General features: G+C 48.7%; 1 protein-coding gene across 1 annotated transcript in view; it reads right to left on the bottom strand.

The window, feature by feature from the left end:
• The window catches only part of MBD6 (methyl-CpG binding domain protein 6), a 34,750-nt gene continuing 9,039 nt past the window's right edge, over window positions 1-25,711 (bottom strand). The window contains exons 5-13 of the mRNA XM_061614656.1: window positions 21,560-21,725; window positions 19,125-20,381; window positions 12,910-13,454; window positions 9,296-9,437; window positions 7,956-8,137; window positions 6,363-6,851; window positions 5,069-5,118; window positions 4,857-4,932; window positions 1-1,567 (exon numbers count right to left, since the gene is read on the bottom strand). Coding sequence (XP_061470640.1) covers window positions 1,493-1,567; window positions 4,857-4,932; window positions 5,069-5,118; window positions 6,363-6,851; window positions 7,956-8,137; window positions 9,296-9,437; window positions 12,910-13,454; window positions 19,125-20,381; window positions 21,560-21,725 — 2,982 coding nt within the window. The 3' untranslated portion in view covers window positions 1-1,492. The remainder of the gene's footprint in view (window positions 1,568-4,856; window positions 4,933-5,068; window positions 5,119-6,362; window positions 6,852-7,955; window positions 8,138-9,295; window positions 9,438-12,909; window positions 13,455-19,124; window positions 20,382-21,559; window positions 21,726-25,711) is intronic.

Here is a 25,711-nt window from a genome sequence, read left to right as displayed (position 1 = left end):
ACTTGATACAAAACACACACCCCCAAAAAATAAACAATAAAGAAACAGTAACTTCAATCTAGGCTTCAAAATATTTTCATCTGTTAAATTAAAAGTCGCTCCCATAGAAAAGCTACAATTCACAATTGTGTAATTGTTTTTTTTTTTACAAAACAAAATTTAAGCTCAAAAAAGGAAAATAGTTTTTCCCCCCATTCCTTTTTTTTTTCTTTATACAAAACAAAGGCCGAAGTTGGTTGGTTGGTTTGAAGTGCACGGGGGGAGGGGAAACAGCGCAACCTGTACAGTATCTACACAGTGCTTTTGCATAATGTGTCAAGAATCGCAACCAGACACTTGGAGGGGGGAGAGGAGCATGTGGAGCATTTTGGTCATTCAGAGACGAGGGTTGTAGTGTGTATGTTTGGGGGAGGGACATGAAAGGGGCTTGCTCTGGCAAAGTTGGGTCAATTATACTTTGAGTACAAACTCTTCCTCTCCTGTAACCTTTTCCACAGCCCACCCACCCCCTCCCCAGGCAATGACCTGTGTGGTCTTTTGAGGATTTCTATAAAAGAGAAGAAAGAGTATGTAGTTATAGGGTGTTTTGTGTAGGGGGAGGGAATTAAAGCCCTACCAGTCCCAGGACCCCGACTAGAACCAAGAAGAAGAACTGGCCCAACCAACCCCCACCACATAGGCTTGGCCTCATTGCCACTCTCTTTCAGCAGCGTATCAACAGAGGCACGGGGCGGGGTGGGGCTGCGTTGGAAAGGAGTGAACCCTCCCTTAACAAATGTGGCTTATTTTTCCTTATTGCTTTGTACCTTTAGCACTGGGTCCAGGAGCTTGTGTGTATGTGCGCATGTACGTGTTTTTGGCGAGGCAGAGAAAGAAAGAGACTGATTCTCGTACTAAAACCCTGAGCCGGTTTCTCACCCGGGTGCCATGGTGCATGCAGGTCTGAGGTAAGGTGGGGAGGCGAAAGGGCAGCGGTGTTCCCTTCTTGGAGTACCCAGCCCTTGCTGTTCCTGCTGAGGTTGAGACCCAACCAAAAGGGGGGGAAGTATGACATCTCACTGGTGGGGGCGGGGGGACACAAGAGCAGGGGCAGGTATGACACTGTGGCAAGGGACTCCCCTTCAGCAAATTGCGGGGAAAAGGCTTCCAAGAAGTGCTCCTTTTGCTCTCCTGCAAAGCCTCTTCCCCCACCCCACATCCCAAAACAAATGCTGAGACCAGAGCTGCACCTTGTGCTTTCAGGGGCCCCCTCTTGGGAGATTCAGAAGCCAGGCAACTGGTGAAGCTACAACACATTCATGGCCAAGGTGTCAAGAGTCCAGCAGCAGCAGCAACCAATCCTCTTGCTGGTGTTTTCCTCCCCTCCCCTCCCCCAGGGGCTGGGCCCCAGAGATGAAAAGTGGTTGCGGGGGTTGGGGAGAGACAGAAGCTGGAGACATCCTAAGATCTGTTTGCTTAGGAGTGGAGAGAGGCCCCCTCAGTTCAGGCGGTGCTATGTGGGCAGTTTCCTCCTCCTGTTTTTCACAGGTCGGCCAGGCCGGGGCCGCCGAGCAACAGTGTAGTCAACCTACCAGACAAAGAGAGAGAGAGCTCATGGGTGGACAATGCTCAGAGAGAGGAGCTGCATCTATACACTGATGCAGGTGGATACTCTTGTTATAAATAAGGCCCAATGATGTACAGAGTAAAAAATGGGGTGGGGAAGGAAGGGACAGCAGTTTCAAAGGTACACCTTCCCTCTTACATCTCTTATAACCCATTCCTTCCCTTGAAGCACTGTTTACTGCAGATGCGTCTGCTCGAGTGCAAGGGAGGATGGCAGAGAGAGACCAAGCGCAGGGTGGTGGCAGAGAGGACAACTATGCTCAAAGCTTTAGATTGCTATAGCAAGATGCTACATGATAAAAGGAAAAAAGGCAAGGCAGATGTCCCTGGATGCAGTTTGGAAGAAGCCATCAAGTGGTCTGTATGCAAGGCTTACCTGACCTGGTTGTTTCATATCAGATATGTGTAATGTTAGTTTTGAATAAAACATTTGCTGAACTCGTTGCTCTTCTTTTTTGTGGTGTAGGAACCTATCCCTGTTCTTTCCATATTATTGCCACCTTTGGTACCAAAGCTTCTGTTAAAGAAATAATGTCCCAGGAACACATCTACTTCATTAACTAAGTGTTAATCTTATTCAGGGATGGGGAGCCGGTGGCCCTCTAGATGTTATTGGACTCCAGTTCCCGCAGCCCCAGCCAGCAGGGCCAATGGCCAAGGATGACGGAAGCTGTACTCCTAACCATATCTGGGGAGGGTCTCCATCCCCAATTTACTTAGACAGGTAGAAAGCTCCCCCAATATGTCATGCAGAGGCTTTTCCCAGTCTGCTTCCTTTTAACTGGAGATTAAATCTGAGCTGTGAGCCCTCCCCATAAAAGAAGTGTGCTGACGATGCATTTCCCCGGGAAACTCTATCTATAGCTTTGGGGCTGTAAAAGAAAAGACCTGGCCAATTCTTCTTGCAAATTGCTAAAACAAAACAAAACAGTGACCTATTTCACAGGGCGCTGATGTGAGGCCAGCTAAACTGGAAACTGGAAAGCCCTTTACGCACTGCAGTTGCTGCATAATGAATCCCAAATACTCTGCCCTACTAGTACAACGGAAAAGAAGCAGGAAGGGTTTGGATGGATTTTGGCAAGGGGTGGGGGAAGGGGCACCATTGTGGATGGCAGAGACAGATCTCACCCATGTGGCACAATCTAGTTCTCCAGCACAAGCCCCAATGAAATGAGTAAGACTTTCCCAGCAGATTATGGAAATCCAGACACATGGGGGATGGGTGGGCACAAGTAAGCGAGACTGCATCCAGCCTGAGCTGCACAAATTGCACTGGCTTTGTGCTTCTGTGCTCAGATCATGCTGGTTCTGAACGTTTAGTATTCTCCAGGGTCTAGAGTCATCATGCCCATCTCCTTGTTCCCTCAGTTTGGGAGGAGATCTACTGCGAGGAATAAGGCCTGTAAAACATTATGCTCCCTCTTACTCGGGCTAGGGGCACCAGCAAGCCACTCTGGCTCCTGGGCACTGGCACCAGAGCAATGAGGTCAGCCACTGCCCCACACTAATTCTTGGCAAAGAGAGGCCGTTTTCCTTGGCCTTCTTCAGAGCAAGTTTCCAATGTTCCCCCACTGCTTTCATTGTTTCCTCAGTGCCCTGAATTCACCCTTGGGAATTTCCCCCAGTGACTTCATCAGCTTCAGTCAGCCTCCTGCCCGCTTCTCTTGAGTCCTGCTGCCCCTCTGCTTCAGAGCAGGATGCCCAGCAAACCAGAGCAATCTCAGTGCCTGCCCTTCCAGAGTGCTGCTGAGATTGCCATGTCCCCACAGGGCCTTCGCTAGGTTCACCCTGCTGCTATGCAGTGGTGTGTGTGTTGTTCCCCCAGCCTATATAAGACCTATTTGTTTGAAAAGGCCTTATGATAAGGGGATGTAAATTATGTGAAGGACTGGCAGGGAGAGGCATAATGGCTTGTGCCGCTGTACGTACTGCTGTCTAGCCTGTTTTTGTGTAGAGAAAGCGTCGATGTAAAAGACGTAAAAGCCTATCATGGTGTCAGCTGCTTTAAGCACTTTGAAAAGGTGTCACCGAACTATTTTAAACCAAGTCAATAAGATCGGCCAGGGCACGGGGGTCAGGACATGACACTGCAAAAGGGTAAGGCCACCTTCTGAGCCTTCACCTTTGGCAGAATCTGCATTGCCCTTGTTCCTTTTTTTTTTGCTCATCTCAAAAATGGAGAGACCTTCCTTGATTTGATTGTGTTTTGTTTTTAACGAAAACAAAGAAAAGCTGATGAACTTAATGGAAAACAAAAGCTCTTCAGTTCATGGCATGATCAGATCCATACAGCACACTGATGTCTCTGCTTTAAAGGAAATGATTGGCTGAAGATGTAACTTATGGGAATGAGGCAGGTAGCCACTTGCACATCATCATCAAAAAAAGGCTCAAATGTATCAACCTCCCAGGGATATTTGCATAAAAATTGCACATGCTAATTTATATGCATATACGCAAATTTAGAAACAGCTTTTGTAATTGAAATAGAAACACAATCCATGTCACCAGAGTGGGGAAGACTGTGATCAGGAGACCTGTGTGTGCCTGCTCAGTCTCCTGTCCAGACGCTAACTGGTCATGGGCAACTTCAATAGAATTATCTTCTAGAAAATCCCCAGTAGAGAAATTTCTTATGGTTTTTCATATTGAAACTGGCTTCGGACTGGACAGCCCTCTGTAAAGCAGGACACATGGCCGCTCTACAATGAAGCAGCAGGCATAACAGCTAAAGGAAGGCAAGTCTGACCGAATACAGGCCAGAGCGTCTGGAAAGGCCCTGCTGTGTTGCATTGATGGTGGCTAAGAAAGCAGGTAGCTTCTCTTCTACCACTACATCTGCTCAGCACCATCCAATGGTGTTTTTCTCTGTGTTGAAAGGCCTAGTAAGCTCTAGGACTCAGAGTAATTTGGACAAACCCTTGCTGGCCTCCTATGACCAGTCTGAGAAGCATTTTGCAGATAGTTTGCCTCCACTCTGACTTGAGTGCCACTTTGGGTGCAGTTCCGAGTTGTGGTTGCTCCCCTGCTTTCCTTTCATCACAAGCAGCTGGATGAGTCCTGCTCTCTGCAGCCCATGAATGTGGACAGGATGCTTGGAGTGCATGGTTAGCCCTTGCCCACTGTGTGTGTGTGTGTGTGCATGTGGCGTCCAGGCACACTGCGGAGGTAACTGAACAATCTTGTTACAAGAGGGGTTGGTCCCCACCACCCTGAAGGAGGTGGCAGTGGAAGTGGGTGGCACTTACCAATGGGCTGGGCCCTGGATCAGCACTGGGACCCCGGATCCGTGTAGTCTCAGGTCGGGCGCTGGGCCGGGCACCGCTGCAAAAACCAAGGATGGATTAAAGAGAATGAAGCTCTCACTGGTAAGCAACGTCTGCTAGGTACCCAACCCTGCTTTAGGTTATGCCCTCTCTGCTCCATGAGCCCCCCATCCCTTCTGGGGCAGTGTCCTCACCTGCTTTTCCTCCTCCGGCCTCGTCGGGCTGGTGGCCTTCCAGGAGGGCCCTGCAAGGAGGATGGTTAGAAGGTCAGCATCTCCGTCTCCTCCTCCTTACAGAGTCAGCTGACTTGAGGTCCTGTGGAACCATCCATTTGTCCCCTCGCCTCCATCTAGTCTGACTGCCTTCCAGTCCCTGGACTCTTCAGGGCTGTTCTACAAAGGCCAGTTCACACATTCAGCAGAACTGAGTTGTACAGCTTTCCTTGACTGTATCACTTCAGCTCGCACCAGTGTGCACAAGACCCTATTTCAGGGTTCTCCCATGTAAAAAAACCTGTGTTTTAATAAAATAGTACATCAGGAAGAAGGCTATGCAAAATGTTTCTCCCCAATATGCTGATTTTCTACATGAAGAATTTTAAGTTTTTTTTTTTGTTTAAATGGAGAAACACTTAAAAACAGCAAAAATCCCTCCACAGGCAGTTTGGAGAGTCCAGTCTTCTATCACTTCATTCTGGCCCTTTACTTTAAAACCAAAGTCCTCTGACGTAGGGACAATCAGGGAAATAAATTAAGCAATGTGCAGTGGGGTTCTGTGGCCCTTTGTCCAAGGTGACGGGCATCTCTAGAAAAACCATGCGGCTGTGGTCAAGCGCTACATGGAAAAGCTCATGTGCTCTTGCACTCGTCCTACCGAGTGGCCATGAGGAACAGCTGTGTCAACTTTAGTTTCATTTTTAAAGCATCTCAGCTTAGCCTTACATTTGAAACGAGGATCAAGTTCTGAAACAAACTTGGGTAAATTTAAACCAAGCTAACTTCAAACCACAGGTCATGATTTATTAAACGGGCCAGAGTCTTTTTTGTTTTTAAATCAGGATCCCAAGTTTGAATGGAATACTAAGCCGAGATGCTTTGAAAGTGAAATGAGACCTGACAGAAGTCTTATTTCTGACTGTGGGGAGGGAGTCCAATGCTTCACTCCGGCTTGTTCACCCCTGTGCATGATGCTCTCTAGTAGCCACATGAAACACTGTGGCAGGTACTTCACAGCCAGTGCAGAACCAAGAGCTCAAGCCAGAGTCATCCCTCACACTGAAAAACATAGCAACATGACAACTGCCTTGGTGCACAAGACCAATGGTTCATCTGTCCAGCACACGTCCAACTGAGATGCCAAGAGATATGCCCAGGTAGCTTTCAATCAGGACATAATGGTGGAGTCATCCCATTTGTCCACAGCAACAGGCCAGTCAATGAAGAGGAACTTGCTTTCCAGCCACCCCCCTGGTCCCAGCACCTGACATACCTTTATCTCCTGAACAGCAAAAGGGCCCGCTAGGCTTTCTGCACTGCTTGCCACCATCTCCCCGTTGCAGCGCCAGACAGGATGGGATGGGTGCCCTGCACACAAGTCGGGAAGCTGGCCGTTGAAGTGCCGCCTGCCCCTGCCCCGCCAACCCCCTCGCCGTCCAGACTTGCCGCCCCGTCCTGGCCCCCGTGGGAGGCTGCCGCCAGAGTCCCCATTCAGCTCTTCTGTGCCGCGCCGGGGCCGCTTGAGCGGGGAGCGGGAGCTGCTGGCCTCCTGCCCAAGTGGGGCCTCCTGCCGTCCTTGCCTGGCTGACTCGAGGGCTCTGGGCGGCTCTAAGGCACTTGTAGGGGCAGTGTCCGTGCAAGGAAGCAACACAGTGTTGTGGCCTGGCTCCATCTCTGGTCCTGGGGGCACGTTAGCCAAGGCTGGGGCTGGAGCTTCGCTTGGGAGCACTGGCTTCTCTGGGATACCAAAGCCAGAGCTCAGCTAGCAAAGAAAGGGGGAGGGGGAGAGATCCATAAGCTAGACGTGCAAAGGCTGCATCTCCAAAATATTCTTTAACTTCACCTCTGCTGAGACCATAAAAGCTGGCCTAAGTATTCAAAATATTTATCTTCCCAGTAACTACCTGCATTACCCATCTCCTTCCCCAATTCGAGGGGTGGGGAACCTGCAGCCCTCCAAAAGATGGTGGACTACAATCCCCACTATCCCTGACCACTGGCCATGCTGTCTGGGGCTGATGGGAACTGGAGTCCAGTATCATCTCAAGAGGGCTATCTGTTCCCTATCCCTGCCAGAGAAATACAATGGATCTTTAACCGGTTTTCCCTGCTCCAGTTGCCCCTCACCTTGCCCCTTTTTATCCTTGACCAATACAGTGAGCCAGTCTACTGGAGAGAATGCCGGGCTCAAATTAAGGAGGTTCAGGTTCCAATCCCCACTCTGGCCAAAACTACATGTTACATGTAACACATGTTAATGGCAGCCTGGGAAAACCTTCTCCCCATGTGAGGTGATCAGGATTAGCATTTCTGACAGTCCTCCTAAAATAGCTCTTGGGCTACTGTTGGTAACATTTACCCTGGCCTCGCCCTTGGAGACACACTCTCCAGCCTCACAGAGTTGTCAGCATGCTACTGGAAAGCGAGATGGGGTGGGGGTAGGGATGGGAAGGACAGTATGTGAGCAGCTGTGTGGAAAGATGAGATCACAAAAAGGGAAGGGCCATAGCTCAGTGGTAGGGCAGAAGGTCCCAGGATCAATCCTTGGCATCCCCTGGTAGGGATGGGAATGTCCCGTCTGAAACCCTGGAGAGGCACTGCTAGTCAGCGTAGACACTACTGAGCGAGATGGACCAATAGTCTGCCTTGGTATAAGGCAGCTTCCCATGTTCCTAAAATACTCACAATCATATCCCTGTGAAAGTATCCCCTGTTCTCAAATAGCTGAAATATTGCAAAGCAAACTATGTTAATATAGCATATTTATGTTTGTGAGTGGCTTTTTTTTTTTTAAAAAGCAAGCACAGTTTTCCCAAGTACTGAGTCTGATGTGTGTGTATTTGTGAATACCCAGCTCCCCACTCACTTGCAAGCTCTGGAGGAAGCAGGCCAGCGGGTTGGAGCCTGCTAGCAGGGGAAGCTGCCCTTGGAAAAGCTGGAGTCCCAAAGGCCCTTGCAGGCTGGGTGGCAGAAGTGGCTGCTGGGCCTGGAGCAAGGGGCTTCCAATCAGCGAGGGGCCAGAGCCTGCGTTCAGCCCCGACAGGTCACCTGGATGGGGGGAAAAGGTCAGAGCATTAGCACTGGTGCTCACAGACAACCATCACCAGTGGTATTCCAAGGCACCTCACCACAAGGGCAGGAACACCAGCTGTTTCCATATGTTCTCCCCCCCACCCCCTCCACAGAGAGAGAGAGAAATATACAGGCATACTTCGCTTAACGTTGCTTCACTTAACGTTGCCTCGCTATAACGTACACGCTCCATACGTCCCCATACCCCGCTTAACGTTCGCGTGCTTTGCAGTAACATACATTTTATTGGCATGACGCCGCTGCCATCTAGTGGTGATTGCGTGCAGTACAAGTGAAGACAGTTGCTTCACTTAAAGTAGATTTCATTTAAAGTATACTCTCCGGTCCCATTGCGAACATTAAAGTGGGGGTATGCCTGTACTGATTAAAGGAGCAGGATCGTTCCTGTTGGCCTCACATTCAACAAAAGAGTGAAAGGGGCTTCTACATGTACAGCTGTTACACAATGCAGTGGAAGAATTTAGGCATGTACAGCTACTTTTGCATACAGCCCTTTCACACTTCCACTGAACACCCAGAGTTTGGGGCAACAGGGCCTTCAAGTACCTTTTAGAATCCAAAGGCTGAAGCATAATTTCCTTCAGTTATAAGGAACCTGTGGCCTTTCGCATCTTGCGGGACTACAACTCCCATCATCCCTGACCATAGGCCATGCTGGATGGTGCTGAAGTCCAAATATCTGGCGGGCCACAGCTTCCCCACCCCTGCTTTAGATCAAGAGGGAGGATGCAAGTAAACAGACATCAGAGGGGTGTTTCCCTCACGCTCCCACCTCAGTCAGCAAACTGGGTGGCCTTGGATCGTCATACATTGTTTTCTGTTGTCATGTGAGCATAAGCGAACACATCGCATCAGAGTGGATATGACTCATTTTCAACTAGAGGCCGGAGTAATAAATGACAATGGAGAGATGGACTGATAGCACAAACTGCTTAAAGGCAGGGTACTTCCTTTCTGTCGTAAGGCTACCACTCCTAGGCCCCGTTCAATCCCAGTTCTGCCAAATCCAACATGCTTGAACGCAGAGGTGGCTCCCACTAGAAGCCCCAACTGCCCCTTAACCGCTTCACCTGTCCAGGTGCTGGCTGCCATGAGCGAAGCGATTTAACTCACCCAGAAGTGTGGTACTCAGCAGTGGGTTTACAAGCTGGGGCATCAGGGGATTCAGCCGCCCTGAGGTGCTGGGGGTGCCCTCAGTAGTCGTTGATGTCGTGCTAGTGGAGGTAGGTGCCACAGGAGTGCTAACCAGGCCAGGCTGAGGCAGAAGAAGAAGAGATGGGTGAAGAGAGAGTGGACAGAGCAGGGCAGGGCAGGTCCAATGCTGCCACCTTCTACCCTGAACAAGGTTTCTGCCCTTTAGGCAGCGGTGGTTTCTCTTTTCGGTGCAACATGGCAGGTCATCTGAGCCATCAAACATTGACCTACTTATCCAAAGCCTACAAGCTAGTCCCCAACATTCCGTCACACTCCAGTGTGACCAAGAAATGAGACCCAGAGTAGGATTGTGCAGACAAGCACAGGGTTGATTCTTAGTGGGTGAGGGTACCAGGAAAAAGGGATGTATTTAGCCCCCAATCCCAATCATGCCTCTAAGAGCATCCCTCTTTGCTTTCTCAGGTGTAAGTCAATGGCTTCCTTTGGCTCCTATAAGGGAATGCAAACGTGCCACACTTTTGGGACACTGTTTTGGTGAGAACAGAGCCTGCCTCCTATCCCCTGACACTGAATGGCCTGGCCCTGACTAGCAGCGAGGATTCTGTAAGTAGAGATGCATCATGCCCCTCCACAGTCCTTGTGTTAGAGAATCACTCAACCCCACCATCACCACCACCATGACAACAGATATTTTGCTAGCTGTCAAATAATGGTCAATATTTAAGTCATCAAGGTTGTCCCAGGGGCTGCAGGATACTGTGGACCTCCCCCTCTGCAGGAGGCAGAGATCTACCCACAGAGGTCTCTGTGGGAACCTGCATGGCCATCCCTCCTCCGCCAGCTGTGATCTGACAAAAGTAGAGAGAAAAATGGGGCATGGTGGGGTAGACAGAGGGAAGATCGACATTCACAGGATCCAAAGCTCTCTCTTTGCCTTGACAAGGGAAGGAAAATGTGCCAGAGTTGGCCTCCTTATTTTTCCTCCAACTGCCGCCGCCACCACCACATTACACCCTAGCTGGAAGAAGATCAAGAGTGCTCTGGACTGGAGGTTCTTCTGCCATAGATCTCTCTCCCACGCCTGCCATCCCCATTGGGTTGCTTTGCCGTAAGGAAAAAAGGAAAAAGTCGGGCCAAGGAGCTCATGCCATAATCTTGAGACAACTATTGAAGCGGCCTCTCCCTGAATTCCCAGGGGCTACTGGAAGACATGTGCGCCCTGAAGGGAAAGCAGAAATAGAGAATCCCAGTAGGGAGCCCATGTGACCACCTCCTGAGAGATAACTGTTTTTAAAACGTTTGTAAAAATAAAAAATGCTTTGTTTCAGTATTGAAAGCAGTGAACTATCTCAGGAACTTTGACAAAGGCCTGGTTCGCACATAACACTAAGCTAAACTATGGCTTACTGTGACCACATTTGCTTGTTCTGGTACACAGTGGGGAAACTGTGGCTGCTTCACTCCTCTGCCAATCCTGTTGCTGCCACAATACCCACAGCTAAACTATGATTACATCTGAGCCCAGGCTCATGATTTGTTTTGCTCCAGACAAACCACGAGCTGTAGCCAAGGTTTGTTCTTGGCTTACTGGTCCTGGTTTGTTTGACGGAGACAAACCACGAACCCAAGTTCACACATAACGCTAGTACAGCAGTAGCAAGACTAGGAGAGGAGCAAAGCAACTACAGTTTTCTCTCTGCGCGCCAGCACACTTGCTTGTTTGTGATAAGACATAAGACAGGAGTACAAGGCCAGTAAGATGGGTAACCTCCCTTGTAGACTGTGGGAATGCTGTGGACATAATATACCTCAACTTCAGCAAAGCTTTTGACAAAGTGCCCCATGATATTCTGATTAGCAAGCCAGCTAGATGTGGGCTGGATGAAACAACTCTCAGCTGGATCCACAGTTGGCTACAGAATTGAACTCAAAGAGTTCCTTCTCAAACTGGGGGGAAGTAACAAGCAGGGTACCACAGGGCTCAGTCCTGGGCCCAGGGCTCTTCAACATAATGACTTGGATGAGGAGGTGCAGGGAAGGCTTATCAAATGTGGAGATGAAACAAAATTGGGATAGCTGATACGCTGGAGGACAGAAAGAAAATTCAAAGTGATCTTGATAGGCTGGAGATTGGGCTGAAAACACCAGGATGAAATTTAACAGGGATAAATGCAAAGTTCTGCACCTAGGAACAAGAAACCAAATGCACAGTTATGAGATGGGGGATACTTGGCTCAGGAATATTACATGCAAGAATAATCTTGGAATTCTTGTTGATTGCAAGCTGAATGTGAGCCAACAGTGTGATGTGACTGCAAAGAAGGCAAATGCTATTTTAGGCTGCATTAACAAAGTATAGTTTCCAAACTGCGTGAAGTACTAGTTCCCCTCTAGTCGACACTGTAAGGCCTCATCTTACTGCGTCCAGTTCGGGACACCACACTTTAAGAAGGATGCAGACAAACTGGAATGGGTTCAGAGAAGGGCAACGAGGATGATCAGGGGACTGGAAACAAAACCCTATAAGGAGAGACTGAAAGAACTGGGCATGTTTAGCCTTGGGAAGAGAAGACTGAGGGGAGATATGATAGCACTGTTAGAGTACTTGAAAGGTTGCCACACAGAGGAGAGCCAGGATCTCTTCTGGATCATTCCAGAGTGCAGGAGACGGAATAATGGGCTCAAGTTACAGGAAGTCAGATTTCTATTGAACATCAGGAAAAACTTCCTAACTGTTAGAGCCATATGACAATGGAACCTATGACCTAGGGTGGCAGTGGGCTCTCTAACACTGGAGACCTTCAAGAGGCAGCTGGACACCCAACTGTTGGGTATTCTGTAAGTTGGATTCCTGTATTGAACAAGGGGTTGGACTCAATGGCCTTATAGGTCCCTTCCAACTCCAGTATTCTATGATTGCAATAAATAACAGATTTTTTAGAAAAAATTAACTGCAGTTACAAACGAAATACATTCAATTAATAATACTAATAACCAAAATTTGTAACATTTACATAGTGCATTTCAATTAGTTCAAAAGTGCTTATCTCAACAATCCTTACAACAGTCCTGCAAGGGAGGCCAGTATTATTATCTTGCACTTTGCAGAGAGGGGTAGGCTGCTGAAATTACAGGACAGCAGCTTGCCTAAGGCCTCCTTCCTAAGTTCATGTCTCTGATGGGATTTGAACCAGGGGCTTTTCACCTAAACCAGTTACCAATTAAGGAAACTCCTTGGGGCACTGATGTTATCATCCCCTGTAAAGTGGTACTGTATAAAATAATGTGCTCATTAATTAATTACACAAAGCAAGCACTCCTTTCCTAGTAAGCCCAGGCAGCCTATGACTGTCATCTTTCCCCTCCACTGCTTTCCTAAAAACAGGCTTCGATCTGTGACAATATTGCAAAAGACCCCTTTAAGAGTTTTGGGACAGAATGGCATTCCCTAAATACAGCTCGTTCCCTTCCCCCACCCCACAATGTCTTGAGGGAGAAGCTGCACCTGGGCAACATCTACCTTCCTCTTGGTGTTATTAAAAGGAACAAGCAGCCATATACGGCCTTCGTACCTGTGTGGGGCCTGGCCCAGTGTCAGAAGGGCCCAGGCTGGTCGCCAACAGTGCTGAGTTTAAAGCTAGGACAGCTGGAGGGGTGGAAAGTGCTGGGAAGAGCAGAGGCTGCAGAGTTTCGTGGAGGCCTGCAAATGGCTCCAGCAGGGGCTCGGTGGTGGCTGCTTCCCTCTCCCCCTCGCACGTCGCCTCTGGCAGCCCCAACAGCGATGCCAGGAGTCCACTCGGCTGTTGCAGCAAATCCAGGCTGGGCAGCACCAGAGGCAACAAGGGCTGCCCCTCGGGGTCCCCTTGCAGGTTCAGAGGGGGCAGCGGTGTCTCTGGGCCCAGGGTCAGCGAGAAAGGGAAGGAGCCCAGTGGGAGGAGTCCAGGAGGTAGAGCGTTCCCAAATGACAGCGCCTGCTCCTGTGCCAGGAAGGGGAAAGGCTCAGTGCCCGAGGACAGCGGGCAGCCCAGGCCCCCGCCTTCCATTGCACTGGTGGGGACAGCTACGGGGCTGGGTTCTGGAGGGGCTTTGGGAGTCAGAGGTGAAGTGGAACTGGCACCTGGAAAGAAACAAGAAGGGCACAGGCAAGACGGTGAGGAAGGACAATATAACCGCTTCAAGGGCACTTTTCCAGAATGCACTCCTTCATACTCGCCCTTTCCCAGGAATTGAACAGAACTGGCCTACTGGAGGGCCTGAACTGGGCCATTTGCAGCCTGAACCCCATGTATACTCAGAAGAAGTTGATCCTACTGAGTTCTACAGGGCATGTTCCCTTGTAAGTGAGCACAGGGTTACAGCCTTAAGAAGCATATATGTCACAACCTTCTTTGGTGGTAAGTTTTACAGGTGTGTGGCAGGCAAAATTCAACAGGGGCAATTTCTCTCTGCGTGGAGATGACTGCACCTGTACATTTTCGATCATGCAGTCGTCACAGGCTCAAGAAACTCATGTTCCCCCCCCCCATCATCATCATACATGGAATGTTAACAATGCTGTTTGTGAGGCATCAGGAATACCACTTAAAAATCAGTGGCCAGTGAAGTCTTCTACAACACTGTAGAGAAGCTACTAAGACATCCAGTTGTATTTGGCTCCCCAACCTTTAGACTTGCCCCTGTGGCTGTACCTTTAACAATAGTTTGACAACTACTTCGGGGCCCAGAAAATGTCACCTGCTAATTAGGGTCACTGTGCAGGGATAGCCAGAGCTTGGAAAAGTTACTTTTTTGAACTACAACTCCCATCAGCCCAATCCAGTGGCCATGCTGGCTGGGGCTGATGGGAGTTGTAGTTCAAAAAAACTAACTTTTCCAAGCTCTGGGGATAGCAAACCTATGGCTGGGGGTGCGGGAGAAATTTGATTCAGTTCACATTCAAAGCCAATTCTATCAAATGAGCACTTTCCAAAACAATATGAGAATTGAAACAGCCATTCTTCAAAATTCCGTTTTCTGAATTTTGTGAAGTAGTTCTCCAACCAAACAACTTTTACAAAAATGCATATATTAGTGGGAAGTATGCATAAAAATGAATATATTGATGAAAATAATGTACAAAAATGGAATATATTAGGGAAAACGGCTTGCAAAAATGTGTACATTAGTCAAAACTGATTACAAAAATGTGTGTATTAGGAAACATTTGCATAAACCAGTTGAAGAATGTTCATGAGAACTTAAGACTGGAAAAAATGAGAAAGGAGAAAACTGAAACTGACAGATCCTGCCATCCCTCTGTGGCCCTCTAGATGTTGTTGGACTCCAATTCCCATCAGCCTCAGCCAGCATGGCTAATAGGCAGGAATGCTGACAGTTGTAGTCCAGCAACATCGGTGTAGTTGATAGGCTGACTAAGGCTGTAATCCAATACACACCCACTGAACAAAATGGAGCTTACTTCTGAGTAGACACCTGTTAGGTTGCAGCCTAGATCACTAAGATCTTCAGGAGCTGAGCTTAGAAATCACGTAATTCTCTACTCAGAAGAGACCACTCAGCACAGTAGCCCTTGCATTATGGAGCACCCTCCCAGTGGAGGTGGGCAGACACCCGCACTGTATGAATTTTGGCTTACTGTGGAACACTGTTAATTTAGCAAGTGCTTTTATCTACTGATTTTTTTTTTACAATATATGCTATTTTGTATTTTATTATGATGTAAATTGCTTAGAGATCTAGGATTACAGGCGATTCATATAAATGAATAATGGTGTGTTGGACTTTGCTTTCAGCTCATCACCATCTCTTCAGCCTCACCTACCTTGCAAGGTTATTGTGACCAAAACAAAATGGCATGGTAGGGGCCACTGAGGAAGGCCAAACAAGAGATGGATTGATTCCATCAAGGAAGCCACAGACCTGAACTTACAAGATCTGAACAGGGTGGTTTACAACAGATGCTATTGGATGTTGCTGATTCATAGGGTTGCCATAAGTTGTAGTCGACTTGGAGGCACATAACAACAACAACAAGGGGCCACCAGGTACCCCCTACTGTGCTCTAAGGTAGGAAGGGATAAAACTGTAACAAATAATTTTCTGCATCTCCCAGGGAAGGCTATTATTTTCCTGGTTAGCTGGCAACCATAGACTCTCCTTCTCTTAGGCTCTTTTATTAACACTTCCTTTACGCTCCACCTGCAAAAAGGTGGAAGATCAAATAATTCCCAGCATTCAGCACAGCGGCTGGCGGGGCAGAAGGCAGGGAGCCCACACACTAGGTGGAGCCAGAGTGAAGGACAGGCAGAACCAATTAATCTAGTTTTGTCCCCATCCTCCTCCTCCCTGCTGGGTTCTACAAGGAGCAACACTGAGACTGAAGGAGAGGAAGCTGGCAGTCAGGGCCATGCCCTGGACTGGCTGTAAGTAAGATGGCAGGTGGGCTTGGAGAAATCAAGAATGAGGTTGGTGAGGCAGTGGCCTATTTCCCCTAATGGACCAACCTCCACTGCCGTGAATATTTTCTTTCTTCCTTTTTGACCCTAAAGAGCAGGTACAAAGTAGCCCCAATCAGAGCTGGCATGCAGAGTGGGGAAGGGGCGGGGTTAATTGCTTTCTCCTGCATTGCAGTCAGTCCGGGTGAAAGTTTCCCCCCTCCCTTCCAAAGTTACTAATAGCTTCAGGAGGGAAGTTCCCATTGGCACTTATGGCAGAAAGGGTTAAGCTCACTTGCTCTTACACACAGCGATCCTGATTGGGAGAGCCGCTACCCCATCTCACCCACGATTAGGGTTGCCAGGTTCAATCCCTGAGACTGATCCTGTATCTTTAGGAGAAGAGAAAGTCAGCCAAGTGCAGGTGTTCTTGCAACCCTGTAATGGGAAAAACCACAAGGTGGAATTCTTCCTTCCCCCTGCACAGCTTTTAAAGATATAAAAGACCTCTAGGTTGCCAGGCCTAGCCTCCAAGAGGTCTTTTGTATCTTTAAAACTTGTGCAGGTGGGAGGGAGAATTCCACCCTGTGGTTTTTCCCATTACAGGGTTGCAAGAACACCTGCACTTGGCTGACTTTCGTTTCTCCTAAAGATACAGGATCAGTCTCAGGGATTGAACCTGGCAACCCTACCCACGATTTATCTAAAAGATAAAGGCACAGAGCTTGCACTGACGGCTGACACAGTGTTGTGTAGTTCAGTCAGAGGCTTGAGATCCGGATGCAGAATGGAAATGTCCTAGCTCAGTGGCAGAGCATCTGGTTTGCACACAGAAGGTCCCAGGCTAATCCTCTGGCCTCTCAAGGCAAGGAGAGAACCCTGCCTGAAACCTCAGAGAACTGCTGCCAGGCTCAGGGTGTATACGGCACTTAGCCAGATGGACCAATGGTCTGTCTCGACATAAGGCAGATTCCTGTGCTCCTAGCAGGAGTGGTGAAAGGGCGGAGGTACACAGTACTTATGCAGAGATGGGGAACCTGTGACCCTCTGGATGTTGGGGGCTCCCAGCTTCCAGCAGCCCCCAAGCCAGCATGCCCAACGATGAGGAATGATGGGAGCTGGAGTCCAGTTACACCTGGAGAGTCACAGGCGTCCAACCCCTGTAATAATATATGGTATGGGAAGGGTGTGAGATGGGGGGCAGGGAAACCACCAATTTTGACTATGTTTCCAGAATATTAATAGGGGTGTAGCTTTTTCTTTTAGAGAGGTGTGGGGTTCAGGCCTGTGTTTTCTGCCATGAAAGGAATCTGTGATCCTTTATTATGATGTAAACAGTACCACCAATGTATGTGGTGCTTCACAAAGTATTAAAGGGCCAGTCTCTGCCCCAAGCAGTTTACAGTTGAAAATTCATCACAGGAGAGATAGCAGAAGGGAGGGATCTAGGAGGCAGGGGCAACATTCCAACTCTAATCCTTAATTCTAAGGATCTGGGAGCAGGCTGCAGTACTTTGGGTACTGAGGAAAAGACACTCTGTCCATCCTCATGGGTTCCTTATGTCATTCTCTCATTATTACTTCATAGCGGTTCTGTGCAGAAGGGCAGTGGGGCTCTGAAACTCAGTGTGTAAAACACAAAATGAAACAAAAGCCAAGTTACATCTTGGTGTTTGTAACATGTTCTTTAAAACACCAATGGTGGGAGTAGGGTTGCCAGGCTCAGGGCTTGAGACTGATCCTGTATCTTTAGGAGAAGAGAAAGTCAGCCAAGTGCCGGTGTTCTTGCAACATTGTAATGGGAAAAACCACAAGGTGGAATTCTCCCTTCCCCCTGCACACCTTTTAAAGATACAGAAGACCTCTTGGAGGCCGGGCCTGGCAATGAAGAGATCTTCTGTATCTTTAAAAGTTGTGCAGGGGGAAGGGAGAATTCCACCTTGTGTTTTTTCCCATTATAGTGTTGCAAGAACACCTGCACTTGACTGACTTTCTCTTCTCCGAAAGATACAGGATCAGTCTCAGGCCCTGAACCTGGCAACCCTAGGTGGGAGGGATGGGCAGTGCCAAATGGCCATGACTAATGGGGGAGGAAGAAAGGGGACATATACTGGACCAGACTAACAACATCTGCAAGAGATACCTCTGCTTATACCAGCAGGAGATGACTGTCCCAGAGATACATGAATTTCTGCTTCAGGCTTCTTTCTCCACAACATCTGAAATTGCCCTGCTTACAGCATTTTCTGTTGTATTCAAAATCCTTCACATGCATTTCCCCAGCAATACTTACAACTGGAAGGGGAGGAGGAGAGAAGCAGGGCTACTCCATCGGCTCTGCTGAGAAGCCAGCTAAACCTGGCTCTTCTCTCCGAATAGTTCCAGCTGGTCATTATTAGGCAGGTGAGGGAATCCGAGGCCCAGGGCCAAATGCAGTCCTCCAGAGTCCTACCTGGCCCTCGGAGCTTTCCCCAGGCCACACCCCTCGCTGGCCCTGCTTTGCACCCCCAGTGCTTTTGCCTGGCTGGAATGCGTCCTTGAACTCTGACAGACACCTCTTGCTCCTCTGGATGGAGGACACAGAGCAGTGTGTATAGGAACTAGCCTGCCGTATTTACATTCGTTGCTCCGCCCACTTTTGTCTCTGGCCCATCCATGGCAGGCATGCAGCTGCTGGAAGCTCACCCAGAAGACAGTGTGGCCCTCAGGCTGAGAAGCAGCTCCCCCTCTCCATTATAAGAACTACTCTTCAAGAGTCGACGCCTGGGTTGCTTGGTGTCCCATCCCCTCTTCCTAACCAATTCCTTTTCCCTTTTCTGTCAGGCCTTTCACACTGTAAGCCTGCCAGCAGGGACTATCTCCTTTTCATCGTTTTTACATAAACTGCTCTGGGAGCCTTTTTGACTGAAGCATGGGGTAAAGATGCTTTAAATAAATAAACTATACCAGATCAGACTGTGTGCCCATCTAGCCCAGTGTTGTTGATTCTGGCTTGCAGTAGCTCTTCAACGGCACCTCCTACCTGATCTTTTTTTTTTTTAAGGGAGATTCCTGGAATTGAACCTGCGAAACGTTCTGCATGAAAGGTGTACGCTCTGTCCCCGAGCGATGGCCCTTCCCTAACTAAACAGCCAGCAAAATTGTGGCTATGGCCGCACTCTACTGCAGCATGGCCACAGACCGCCGAGCCTGCCACACCTGGGGCCAGGTAACAATGTTCTCCTGCATGGGACACACCAACAAGGGGTCTTCCCACATTACACTACATGCACGTTGGTCTTCCCAGCCCTTAGGGGTGAGGGGAAGGCGCTTGCTTCTATGAAGGGCATCCCCCTACAGATGCACAGACCTACCTGGGGTGCCATGTGATCCGAGTGGGGAGGAGGGAGGTTTTGGCTGCGGGGGGCTCCCTGAGATCTGTTCGGAAGATGCCGAGGCCAGCTGCCCAAAGAGGCTGAGGAGCTGGCTGTTGAAGTCCTGGAAGGAGGGCAAAGGGTTGGGGCTGTCACCAGCAGGGGTGGAGGGCAGTGGGGGGAGGCCGGGGGAGGCCAGGGAGCTCACAGGAGGGCCAAGCAGGTTGAGCAAGGATGAAAATGGCTGGACTGGAGCTACTGAGCTTGGGGGTCCATTCTTGGCCTCCCCTGCTGGTGGCTGGTCTCGAGGCCGAACGTGCCATATAGGTGTCTCCTCTGGATGGGTGACCCCGGCCTGCCCTGACTGGGAGTCCTTGAGCAGGCGCAGGACAGTGGGAGAGCGGCGCTGGCGCCGAGGTGCCCGTCCACCCACCACGGACAGCAGCAAGCGGCTGGGTAAAGTGCTGGCAGCCAGCTCATCTGGACGCCCCCTGCTGGCCAGCTGGGCCTTGGCGGCTGCGCTCAACAAACTGCTGGCTGGGAAAGAGCCTGGGCCCTGCGGATGAAGGAGCAGCAGGCTGGGTGGTCCTTTGCCTTCTGGGGCAACTCCTAAGGGCACTGAGGGCAGGTTATTGCTGCTTTGGTTGGTTAAGGCGTTGACCGGGGCTGCTGCATCCAACCCGGGGGGCTTGGGAGCCGGGCGGTGTCCAGAGAGGCCCTGCTCCGAGGAAGCTGAGGAGTGCCGAGAGCGCTGTGGAGAGGGTTCAGCACTGCCTGCCGGCGATGAAATAGAAGAGAGGGTGGTGGGGGCAGGTGACCCCGTAGTGCTAGTCTGTGACCCCAGGGGCATGGGGCGGATGCTCCAGGGACCGCCCTCCTGACTGGATGCTACCTCATCTGGTGGGGGGAAGAGAAGGCCGCTGGAAGGGTAGGGCCGGGACGATGCATCTGGGAGGCCCTTGCTGGGCAGAAAGGAACCTCCAGCAGCACTCAGTTCAGCCGCGAAGGATGGACGGGTGTTGCCGTTGGTGGTGGCCGGCAGGCGGCCTGGGAAGACGTCCCCAAAGAGAGCATTGTGGTGGCGGGGAAAGGAGGAGCTCTGGCTGGACCAGGCGTTGCCATAGCGATCAGAGGGGCACTGCAGATAGACTTCTGGGCCCTTGGACAAGGTGGCAGATGCTTTGCTGGGAAGAGCCTGCTGCGGGCGACTGCTGGGCCCTGGTGTGGTTGGGTGAGATGGCTGGATCAGCCCAGGCCCTGAATATAGAGGGGTACAGAGTTAGAAACAAAGGCAATCAATGCAGAAAGAGGAACAATACATGACACAGGTCTAAAGCTCTTTTAATGTTTGTGTAACTGGAGTTTTTTTATAATTTGTAAATGGCTTTGAAGCCTATTTTGGCAGGAATAATAATAATAATAATAATAATGATGATGATGATGATGATGATGATGATGATGATGATGATGTCTGGTAATATTTTTGTGAGGGGAGGGGACAGGTACAGAAGATAAAAGCCACTTGGTGCAAAACAGTAGTTAACACCAAGCTGATCTCCAAAAACATTTGAGACGTTAAAGTTTCTCTTCTGGGGAAGTTGTTCAACAATTATATTGGTGTTGCCCACATCTCTGATATCTGTACTTTTTCTCATGGCTGATGTACACTTGACTTCACTATTATAGCTGACAATATGACTTTCAGACCGTGCAAGAATAAGGGTACATACTACCTGAGGAGCATCTCCCTGCCCCCATCTTTCTATGGGCTTGTGCACACATTAGACTGAACACTGGTGCAGAGGGCAGTATTCAACTAACATATCTAGTCAGCACAAGAATTATTGGTAGTGCAATAGGCTTTCCCTCTTCCTTCCGTGTGTGCCCTGCACCCCCATAAATCTTCTCCAGAGAGTTGAGGGAACCCTTAAAACAGATTTGGGGTGGAGCGCAGGGTGCATAGGGGGAGAGTCCTATTGCATTCATGGTAAACCTTGCACTGACAGGACCCTGACTTAGCACTACATTGGATACAATTCAGGGTGTCAGTATAAATGTACAAGTATCTATGTGAAAGAGTGTACACGTTGATTTGTACATGTTGATTTGTACAGCTCGACTATTGTTTATACAGGTACACAAAGTGTACATTCATTGAACGTTACACAAGACTAGCTTTATGCAAGTACACAGACTGACTGTATACTCATCTGAATGCAACGTGTGAAGATCCCTCATGTGTGTGATCTAAGCAAGTCTCCTGAATAGAAGGGAAGGAAGCCCAGAGCAAACTGAACAGGCTGGCTGACTGACTGGCTAAGCCAAGCCAAGCTAAGGCCTAGGACCTAGCATTAGGCCAGGCTCACTGTGCTACTGAAGAGAACAGATGGATAGCAGGAAGCAATGGAATATGGCCCCACACAGAACATAGTTACCTGGTCCCAGGTGTGGCAGGCTCAGCGGTCCGTGGCTCTCCATGCTGCGGTAGAGCGTGGCCATGGCCACAATTTTCCGTCGGTGGTTGCACAGCTTGGTCATGTCCTCTTCGCCCTTGGTGCCTTCGCTCCCTGTCACCATCGCTGCTGGGTCGAAGTTGAACACCTAACCGTAATGGGGAGAAAAATGTTTAAAAACAAGAGGGCTCGATCTTCCCAGGCCTGGGGGATGGGGCAATAAAAGGAGATTACAGTGGAAGATAGGCTTTCCTTGTCCCTCATTAAAACCAGGGACATAGCTGAGCATCTGACGTGAAGGGCAGTTCCTTCATCCCACACGCTAAGCTTCATTTGCATCGATGACCAGACTGGTATGAGGTGCATTTTTTCTGAAGGAGTCCCACTGATTCTAATGGGGTTTAACTCCGTGCCTGAAACCCTGGAGAGCTGCTGCCAGTCGGTGTAGACAATACTGAGCTAGATGGACCAATGGCCGGACTCTCAGTATAAGGCAGGTTCCTGTGTCCTTCGCACAGGGGACTGCAGCCTGAGATGAGAGCCCACCTTGAGGCTTCTTGGACTGCCACTCTCTGTCAAGAACAACAATTTATTGTACGGTCACAGACGCAATAAAAACAAATCATCAGATAAAAGAAAACAGTCCATAAAGCATTTAAGATACACTATAAAATATAAATATAAGTATGACTTTAAAATGGAACATTACAGTTTGAAAGAGAGGACCATCTTGTGTATTCTTTGAACTGAAAAAAGGAACTTAGCTACTAGCTCTGTGGTCAGCTTGCTGGTATCAGCCAAAAGATGTCTCAAATACCAGTCCAAAGACCTACCAGGAAAATTTTCCATAATAGGACCAAGGAATCTAGTACGTTCTTCCCCATAAAAGTTACAAGCAAAAAGACATGGGCCAGGGATTCAACATCTGCATCACTATAGGAGCATGACCAGTCTTCATAAGGTACACCTTGATAATGTCCTTCTAATATTGCTGAAGGGAGACAAATCTGGCTCTGGAAAAGGCATGTCGGTATTTTGGGATGGTCAAATTATCTAGATATGTAGCGTGTTCAAAGAATTCAAAGCTCAGATCTAAACATAAAGGTGAACAGGTTTTACGAGCATTTGATATAGAGTATTGGAAATCAATGTCCTTAATCCGTTTTTCTATAACCAATTTTACCGTCCTAAACTCTTGTGTGTAAAGAAACTCCATAGAGAAACCTAACAAATGCAGATGAGCAAGAAAGGTTTTAGACAATGAGCTAACAAAAACATCCTTTGGAAGAAGGTTTAAGTAACCTAGGGAAGGGCCAGCATAAACCACTTTAAGCCAGTATCTAAAGACTAGGGACCAAGCAGTACATTCAGTCAATGTGAGACCAGCCTCAAGTTGGAGGCCTACAGCAGAAACACATCTTGGCATTCCGAAAATAGATCTTAAAAAGTTTGAAAGGACATTTTCCACATTTGAATGAAATCCTTGAATCCAAATTGGAACTCCATACAACAACTGAGACAGGATCTTAGACTTAAATACCCGGATAGCCGCGGGTATCTGTCTTGTTTGTCTGTTTATAGATTGATAGCCTGCCCCATCCCAAAGGCTCAGGGTGGACAGTAAAAGCGAAACAAAAATCAAACCAGCGAAACAGAGTAAGATCTTCTTTAAATCAGTGGCATCTCCCCACATTTTCTCAACTCTAGTGCTCAGCCAGAAAGGTGCTGGCCTCTTAACATTATCTCTCCAAGGTGCCTCGGCTTGCACTTGAGGGACGGCTGAGGGAGTCAGTGCAAATGTGTCTGCAATTTGGGAACAGCCCCTGCTGATCTCAGGCATATCACAAGGGAAGGAGGCATTCACCTATACATTTATTATATTCTGAGGCCATCCTTCAGGATCCCAAGGCAGTGTAAAGAATAACCAAATCAAAACACAAACACAAAAGTTTGTTAAAAGAAGATTAAAAACAGACTTAAAACCACAACAGTCAACTATAAATCACTGCTGCAGCAGACGTGAAAATACCAGGCACCTAGGCTTATACTCTCCCCCTCTGCTGCTCCCCTCAAAAAAAAAAAAAAGCCTGGGTAAAAAGATAATGTGTTAAGCTGATGCTTGAAAGGTCATCAGCCAAAGGGACAGCCATACCACCAAAGGGGGGGGGGAGTTCTATAGAGAGGGGGCCACTACAGAGAAGGTCCTATCCCACATCACCACACAATGGGCCATACCCTTTGGCAGAATCACAAAAAGGAGCCTCCCCTGCACACCTGGTTGACAGATATGGGAAGAGGCATTCACAAGTCATTCAGGGCTTTATATATTAAAGTCAGCACCTTGAATCGGGCCTGGTAGCAAATAGGCAGCCAGTGCAGTTCTCTTCTGAGATAGGTTGTTGGGCCTAAGCCATTTAGGTCTTGTATTCTTATTTACTTATTACATTTTAAAGAAGAGATGGGGACCCTCTGGCCCTCCAGACATTGTTGGGACTCCAAATTCCATCAGTCCCACCTACTGCGGCCAACGGTCAGGGATGATGGGAATTATAGACTAGCAGGTTCCCCATTCCTGTTTTAAACCCACAGTCCTCCAAGGAGCTCATAAAGAAACAAACATGGCTCCTTCCTCTCAACAACAACCCTCTGAAGGAGGTTAGGCTGAGATTGTGAGCTTCATGGTTCAGCGGGGATCTGCAGCCAGGTTTCTCAAGGCCAAGTCCAGCACACTTACTGTTAAATTGCACTAACGAGGATGGTTGTCTTAATGGCCCCATAAAGCAAATGCCCACTAATTCTTCTCCACATATAGTCATCATCAGAGCTAGGAATTACAATGGAGGATCTTCCCTGTGGATTCTTGAAACAACAGACCAATTGAATGGGAATCCAATGATGCTAACAAAGGGAGAGCAGCTGACCTTCAGAGCTAAGTATACTCTGCACAAAGCTCCAACTACACCAACCAAAATTCTGCACTGGCAGAGATTGAATAAACAGCGCAAATCAAACAAATTTGCATACAGTTTGCATAGTTTATCCTGTTTGCTAGCCAGGGGGGATGGGGTAGGGGATGGGGGGGAGACAGACAAACAGCCATGGAGCATACTTAAAATGCCCCCCTCCTGACCATTTGAAGTTCAAACCACCTCCCCACTGCCTTCCTTCTCTGAACACTGTTCTCACATTTTCAAGTGTATCTTTGCATCAATAAGGACTAGCGGCTTGCTCTTTTTTAAAAAAATGAAAGCTGAGATTCTCAGGATGCTGAAGCCAGAAATTGAATTCCATGTTTGCGTGGCATGTTTGCTGAAGCATGGAATACAAACAGCTTTGGTTATAACTGTACCCTGTGCAGTAGGTGGCTCTCCTCAACCACAGAAGAGAAGAAGAATTGCTGAAAGAAGCTCCTCCGATGGAGAGAAGGGAACAGTATCACTCAGGATGTATGAGGAACCGGTCTAAAGGGCATTTCCTCTGAATCAGACCATTGCCTCTCTATGCCGACAGGGTTTTGAACTGTCTCCCAGGGAACCCCTGAAGTTCCACAATCAGCATTAATAGCAGATCAATATCCTGGAAAGGCAGCTTCCCTTGCAATGCCCAGCTGCGAGGGAGTGTGCCAGGTGCACTCTAGGATGCACTCTCTGTGGTCACACTGTGAGGCCCAGGCCTGACTAGGCCTTTGTGTGAAGTGAGTCTGCACCCTGGAACATCCCTCCATTCCCCCAGAATCCTCTGCAACATGCCAAGGTTCCTTGGCAAATAACAGCTGACTTGGAACAGGGGTCCCTAATGTAGAAGTCCTTGGAAGCTACTGTTCCATGAAGAGCTAGGAATGTGCTGCTGGCAGGAAGGAGTTCTGGATGCACTGCCAGCTTCCACTGCTGCTGAATGATGAGATCTGACCCCATCCAAGCCAAACACACACACACTCTCACACTCCGTTCCTTTCCAAAATAGCTACTGGTGGCCAGTGCAATTAACAACCCCCAATCACGGATCTAACATGCTGTTCTTTGAGTAAGGGCAAAATTTGGCAGAACTATAGAGGGCCTGATCTTTTTCTAGCCTGAGGATCACAATGCTAGAATGCCCCTTCCAAATGGTACAGAGTCCACCCCTCTACCCTGT

The sequence above is a fragment of the Rhineura floridana genome, chromosome 3 (genome assembly GCF_030035675.1).
Source record: "Rhineura floridana isolate rRhiFlo1 chromosome 3, rRhiFlo1.hap2, whole genome shotgun sequence".
Taxonomy (NCBI): Eukaryota; Metazoa; Chordata; class Lepidosauria; order Squamata; family Rhineuridae; genus Rhineura; species Rhineura floridana.
Note: the sequence above shows the minus strand (reverse complement) of the source record. Positions and strands in the feature narration are given on the sequence as shown.